We start from the raw sequence: 6,278 nt of genomic DNA on the forward strand, positions 1-6,278 counted from the left end.
TCAGACAGCTTGAACAAACACACAGGATTGTAACTTGAGAAAAATGTGCCTGGGCATGTGCATAGTCAAATCAGTGCAGGTCAGTGCATTGCACATTGCAGTGCATCAGTGACTGTAGGTCAGTGCATTGCACATTGCAGTGCATCAGTGACTGTAAAAGGCTACTATTGGAGACAGCGACTGACAAATACTGTAAATAAGTTACCTTCGCATCTGAGATCATCAGCAAGTGCACATATGTGGCATTTTAAGCGCATAATGATTTTATCTACCTCCACATCATCCCATTGTATACTAGATAAAGAATTATATAAATGACTAAAGCAACATTAAAATGAGTTAAAAATATAATTTTAAAGAGAATAATGATATTTTATCATATTTTGTATCTAAAAAATAGCAGAGTAGAAATATATAGTATTAAATGAAAGTACTAAAATGAAATACGACGACTCTACTGTACTAAATGATTACAACCATCGACAACCTCCTTAATACCAGCCGTGGAATGTAACTATTTACATTTCCTCAAGTATTATCCTTAAGTAGAGTTGTGAGGTACTTTAATATTTTTTAATTGAAAATTTTCATCTTATAATTCTTTTTCCACTACGAGAAATTTACCAAATGTATCTGGCAGTTATAGTGAAGGCTTTTAATACAAAAATTGCTATTATTATTGATTAAGCAACATAGAACGGAGTTAAGTTTAATTTAATTATCAACAGATGCTAAGTAAATTTAGGGGTTTTACTCATGATACTCATGAGTATTTTTACAATTTTAGTTTTACATAAGTACAAGGTCTGAGTACTTCTGCCACTTCCAATGTTCTTAGTAGTGGTAAGATAAGAATAAGGCACAACAATCCTGGATTTGGACTTAAATCGCTGAGGTTAAGGTAAAATATTTGAGAAAGTACTGCTTTTAGAGAAGTATAAAGAACTACAGAAACAATAATTACCACCAGTTGTCTTTAACTATTTTATCAGAAATTATCTCATTACTGTCCACAAGGTGGCAGAATACACCGCGAGAAACATTTAACACCCAGTGTCATCAGCACCCCACCTCTTACCAGTATGCAGGTGTTTAACGTGAAAGCTACAACAAAATACTATGCTGATCAAAGACCTGGTAAAGTATGTTGTGAGCTGGGCTCTTAAATCTTATCTGATGAAATACAACATAAAATGTAAAAAAAAAAAACATTCAACTTTAAAGATGCTTGTATCTGCTTTTTTATTCAAATGAACTCAGACTGGAGAATTAACTGGAAGCAAAGCTGGATTTTAAAGAGATATTAAAAGGTTTATTACAACAACTTAATTCAAATTTTATACAGAACTTTCACAAGTTACAAGTACATGTTCAACACGGTATCATACCCCTGTTCGAGCAGTTAAGGTAAAACAAACGCTTTCATAAACTTAGAGCCACGGCTCAAAGTTGAAACAACTTGCTGAATATTTATCTGACTGAGACATTATTAAATAAACAGTTAAATTCTCGCAGAGAATTCTTACTTCATGCATATATCTCATAACTATAATAAAATAAAAACAAAACAAAACAGACTTTAAGAAAACTGTGTGTCAGCTTCTCATAAAACTACACAGTAGTAAGCCAGTACAGACTAGAAAAGGCAAACTGATTTCATGGTGTGATTTACTTCCTATGATTATTTCAATGATGAAATGCTCACAAGTCTTACAAAGCAGTAGTAGTGTTACTGTAATATACATGATGTGACTTCAGTTCACATCCGATATTTTCATTTTACATGAAAAGTCAGGGAGAGGCCTATCATAATGACCGAAAGACTTCAAGGTCAGTTTTTAACTGCTAACACAGTCAAGTGATCAAAGGGTCCAGCTACTGAATCCAGACTAACCTATATGTAAAAAAAAACAAAGTACATAACACCTAGAAAGATCACGTACAATGTATCATTGATGCTATTTACAATTTTTTCTAAAGACGTCTATCATGAAAACAGCATCATGTCCTTAAGTGTTCTGCATTAGACACTAAAGCCATAAAGAGCCACTTATAAAGCAAAAACAGTATACAAAGCAAGGTATCGCCTCTGCTGTGCAATTATGTTCACGAGACCTTTAGTCTGAGAGAACAGCACTCAACTCAAGCTAATCTGCATTAAAAAGGTATGGAAGTCATTTATACAAAAACATTAATGGCACTGAATGGAGTCACCATGACTGAGTAATGGGAAAGGTACTGCGATCCTACAATCACTGCTTCAGGAACAATCAGGCTATAGATGGAATGTTAATGAACACACATATCTAACCAGCTCGCCCCCCGTTAAGACTATTTTACAAGCAGGGGCGAGCTCGAACATTCAAACTGCACAATGTGGCCACAGAAAAGTTGTCAAAGTTAAAATCTGATTCAGCCACTTACACTTGTGTAATGTGACAGGATTCAAATCTACTAAAAAAAGCTGCCGGTACTTAAGGTGTGGACTGTCAGACTCTACAAAGGCAAACCCGTCATCTCTCAAAATGTGCAAAATGAACAAAGTAAATCAGAAAGAAATGACTGCTCTTTACAGAACGATATCATAAAGGTAGCGCTTCTAAAAGTCATGAAAACAAACAAGCAAATGAGCCATTAACACACTTTGGTAAGGTCTCTAATAATTCACTGATCAACCGTTCAGGCTGATTGGTTTCAAATAAAAAAATATATAAGATTAATAAATAAGTCACATAAATATAAAAACATTTTCGAACCATGTGTTTTACATCTTACACCTAAAGTGCCTGTTCTTTTGTCTTCATCAATTCCGGAGAAAACAGCACTGCCTATGGAGGACAAAACGGACCAAACAGAAAGTAAACCGATCAAGAATCAATTAAAACCAGTGCGGTCCAAAACTGAAGCTGAGAGAGAATCTCTTTCCTCTGTTTGTCAGAGAGGTTGAAGAGGCGACAGCACGGGCACAGTCTGATCAACTCCCAGAAGGCTGAGACTGGATGGGGCCCCTCCGCGGCTGGCTCTCCTCTGTGTTCTGGTTCGAGGCGGTGCTGGACGGGGCAGAGACGGCCGGGGTCGTGGAGGAGGAGGAGGAGGAGCTGACCCCATTGGAGGTGCTGACGGAACTGTGCTGGATGGCCTCGTTCTGGGGGCTGCTGGGGACGGACATCTCCTCGCAGCTGTCGTCTTTGTCAGAGACTGCAACAACAACAGAAAATACAGTAACAGAATATATATGCTTGGATTTTCTCACCCTGCTGTTTTGTGCTGTTTTAATTAACAGCATTTACCATAGATAATCCAGAAAGGCTTTGCCACGTCGGCCTAATCAGACGTAAAAGAGCTCTTTGCATGTGGTGTGTGCAAACCATTTCATTAATCCCCATAATGCTACTTCTGCACCCCTTCCTTTAATTAAAGCTCCAATGCCAATTTAAACCCACATCATAAGGGTACATTACATTGTGGGGCATGTGGCAGTGTTTCTCATCCCTAACTGCATTCTCATTTGTTTTTTGTTACCTTGCCAACTACTGCAGCGACAGATGATTACAGCACCTGATTTTAATGATGCTCACACTGGAGAGTAGAGAAGACTTGGAGTCGAAATGCCACCAGCTGTTAGGCAGTTGCATTGAATTAATTGGATCCTGATGGAAAAAAAAAGACTCCACTCTCATGCTCTGTTTCATAAAGGAATAGGGAGCACAATGATAATTAATATTGCTAATGATATGAAGTCACTTGTTATGGCACTTTGTAATTAATGACTGGGCTTCATATTTGAGAATGTAAAATAGAATTCCACAGCAGAGAAGAAGCAATAAAAGCGCAATTCAAATGTCTTCACATTAGAGGCTTCGTGCGCCTTCTGAACTGGACTTTGACCGTGTGATTTAGTGCAAGTGAATGTCAAAGAGCTATGAATTCCCTTGCTGCTTTACTATGCAGAAGGTCAACCTCAGAATAAATCAGCATGGAGGTTTTGTTCCATATTCAAGTGTGCATTATTACTCCTAATGACATTAAGCGGTAGCTGGCTGATATTTCATAATACTCAGAAATTCTGGTTTCCCGGTTTCTTTCTGCTCTCTCGGTTTCCGAAGCGGGGCTTGCTGTAAGCAGATGGACAGCTTGGTGTGCCAAATGAACGCATGTCCTGGCTTGTTTGTGGGGCAGTCTGGGTAATTTCCTCCCACCTGCCATGGCTATGCCTGGGCAGGACGATGAAGGGTATTACCAGGTCTGGAGGGCAGCGTAGCCTTATGGGATGTGTAACTCGCAGAAAATGGAGAGCTTGATGAGGCCTTTACATGAGTAAGGGCTATAGATCAGTCAGAATTAAATCATGTGCTTTACTAATTAGCAAGATAGATTATTTCACTGAGCCCCAGCCAGCGGTACATTCACCCCAGGGGGTATTTCTATATCTTACAAGGTGTTAAGTGGAAAGACTGTAGCACACATACATATTTGAAGGGCTGTAGGCAGAGGTGTGTGACATTTTGATGTCTGCGACAACACCAAGGATTTTTTAAAAAGCATTTTGTCATATTAGTCATTAACACACTACACACAACTTTGAGTCTGAATCAAGTCGTAAATGTGCAGGACGAGCAAAAGCACAACCCTACTCTGTTCATCCGCCGTAGCTGATTTGACAGCAACAGTGTTACCAGTATGCTTTGTATTTCTGACTGTGTTATATGTCACGCTGGACATCACGTTAAACATCACACCTTTAATACCAGGATACCGCATCTGTGTTAAAAAAAAAACATGCATGGATGGTATGTGCACAGGCAAAGCCACCATAAAGAAGGGCCAGTTTAATGCCAATACTGCAAACTCTATCTACAAGAAGCTTAAAATCTCTCCCACCTGTCACCATGAACCAAACTGATAGAAACTGCAGTATGTTTGTATGGAGTTATATTTTTCCAACCTGGATAAAAAGTGCTCCAAATGTCATTCTTCACAAAGGTCTGGGAAGACAGCACAGACATGCTCAGCAAGCACATGAGAAAGATGACCCAATTCATCTGCAGATCTTGCTAGAACTATCCAGACGATACCAAATGAGACCTGGCTCTGACAGCCCACTCGAGCCTGGAAGCCATCAGTCCCATAATGCACATGACGTGTGTCTGTGGGATGGTTAGCAATAAGGGATGCATAATGAACAGCCTGGCCTAGTGGACACCCCACAACGAGAATGCTCTGCAGTCTTGTCAAGCTTGCTGCTTTAATGGACTCATTTCAGAGGCAATCATTGTCAATACAAGTCGGCACAGGCGTTTAGAGCACAGCCAAGCAGTGGCTTGGAGTTCTCGATGCATACTGGCTCATCTGTGAAGAAAGGTGAGTTATGACCTGAAAATCAGAATGACAGAGCCCCAGTCGCAAGAAACTAAGAAATATAGGTGACATAATTCTAAACGAGACCATGTGACGAGACCATACAGTACAGACTGACAACGGGGAATTTAAATGAAGAGGCTGCAAAAAGCAGAAACTTCTCATATATTCAAATTTTCATAAAGACGGTCATTTCATTTACCAAAAAGAGCGAGACGCTTTCTTATGCATTTCTAGGACACCCAAACATTTGGTTCCTGAACATTAATTCTTGGCCACATTTAGCTTCATCTAACAAATGTTTATTTGGGTGTCAAATAGGGAGAAAACAATCGCTTGCTTGTGGACACCACCTGTGGCCTCTTGAAAGGACTTCAACATTGCCAACGATAAGAATTTGTCTCAAATAACACTGCCCATAAATATCTAAACTTTTGCAAAGTTAAAAAAAAAAAAAAAACAGTCAACAGCTCTTTCCATTTGGCCATAAGTGAGTCATGTCCTTCTAGTGGTTAGCTGGAGCTCATTTTAGAAGTGTTTCACTGGAAGCCTCAGGCTGAGAATAATGGAGCATTACTCACTGTGATAGCCAGATTTCTTCTGCATGGCGGTTACAGGGCAATCTTTATGAGCCAGAAGAAGCTGCTTCAGCTGAGCTACTTCGTTTCTCAGCAGGGTGACTTCATTCTTTGGGAGAGAGGGGACAGAGAACGACACTCAATAAAACGGTCACTCTGGAGTGAACAGCATGTCAGATTAGAACATGAAGACAGACAGATGACACGTGCATATAGATCAAATGTGCCAAAATAATTCCCCCAACTAAATGGAGGTCCGGCTCCAGACCTTTTCTGTGTTAATTAAAATACTATTATGAGCTTTTTGTCATGTGATTACAATGTTTTAATCTTCTGTTCAGA

The 6,278-nt window shown here is 39.3% G+C and overlaps 1 protein-coding gene across 2 annotated transcripts in view; it reads right to left on the reverse strand.

The window, feature by feature from the left end:
* Positions 1 to 1,311: 1,311 nt before the first annotated feature.
* Positions 1,312 to 6,278, reverse strand: part of atf2 (activating transcription factor 2) — a 16,885-nt gene continuing 11,918 nt past the window's right edge. For both annotated transcript variants that reach the window (XM_020596487.1, XM_020596489.1), the window contains 2 exons: positions 5,940 to 6,045; positions 1,312 to 3,198 (listed from right to left, as the gene is read on the reverse strand). In XM_020596487.1, coding sequence (XP_020452143.1) covers positions 2,975 to 3,198; positions 5,940 to 6,045 — 330 coding nt within the window. In that variant the 3' untranslated portion in view covers positions 1,312 to 2,974. The remainder of the gene's footprint in view (positions 3,199 to 5,939; positions 6,046 to 6,278) is intronic.

The sequence above is a fragment of the Monopterus albus genome, unplaced genomic scaffold (genome assembly GCF_001952655.1).
Source record: "Monopterus albus unplaced genomic scaffold, M_albus_1.0 scaffold30.1, whole genome shotgun sequence".
NCBI classification, from domain to species: Eukaryota; Metazoa; Chordata; class Actinopteri; order Synbranchiformes; family Synbranchidae; genus Monopterus; species Monopterus albus.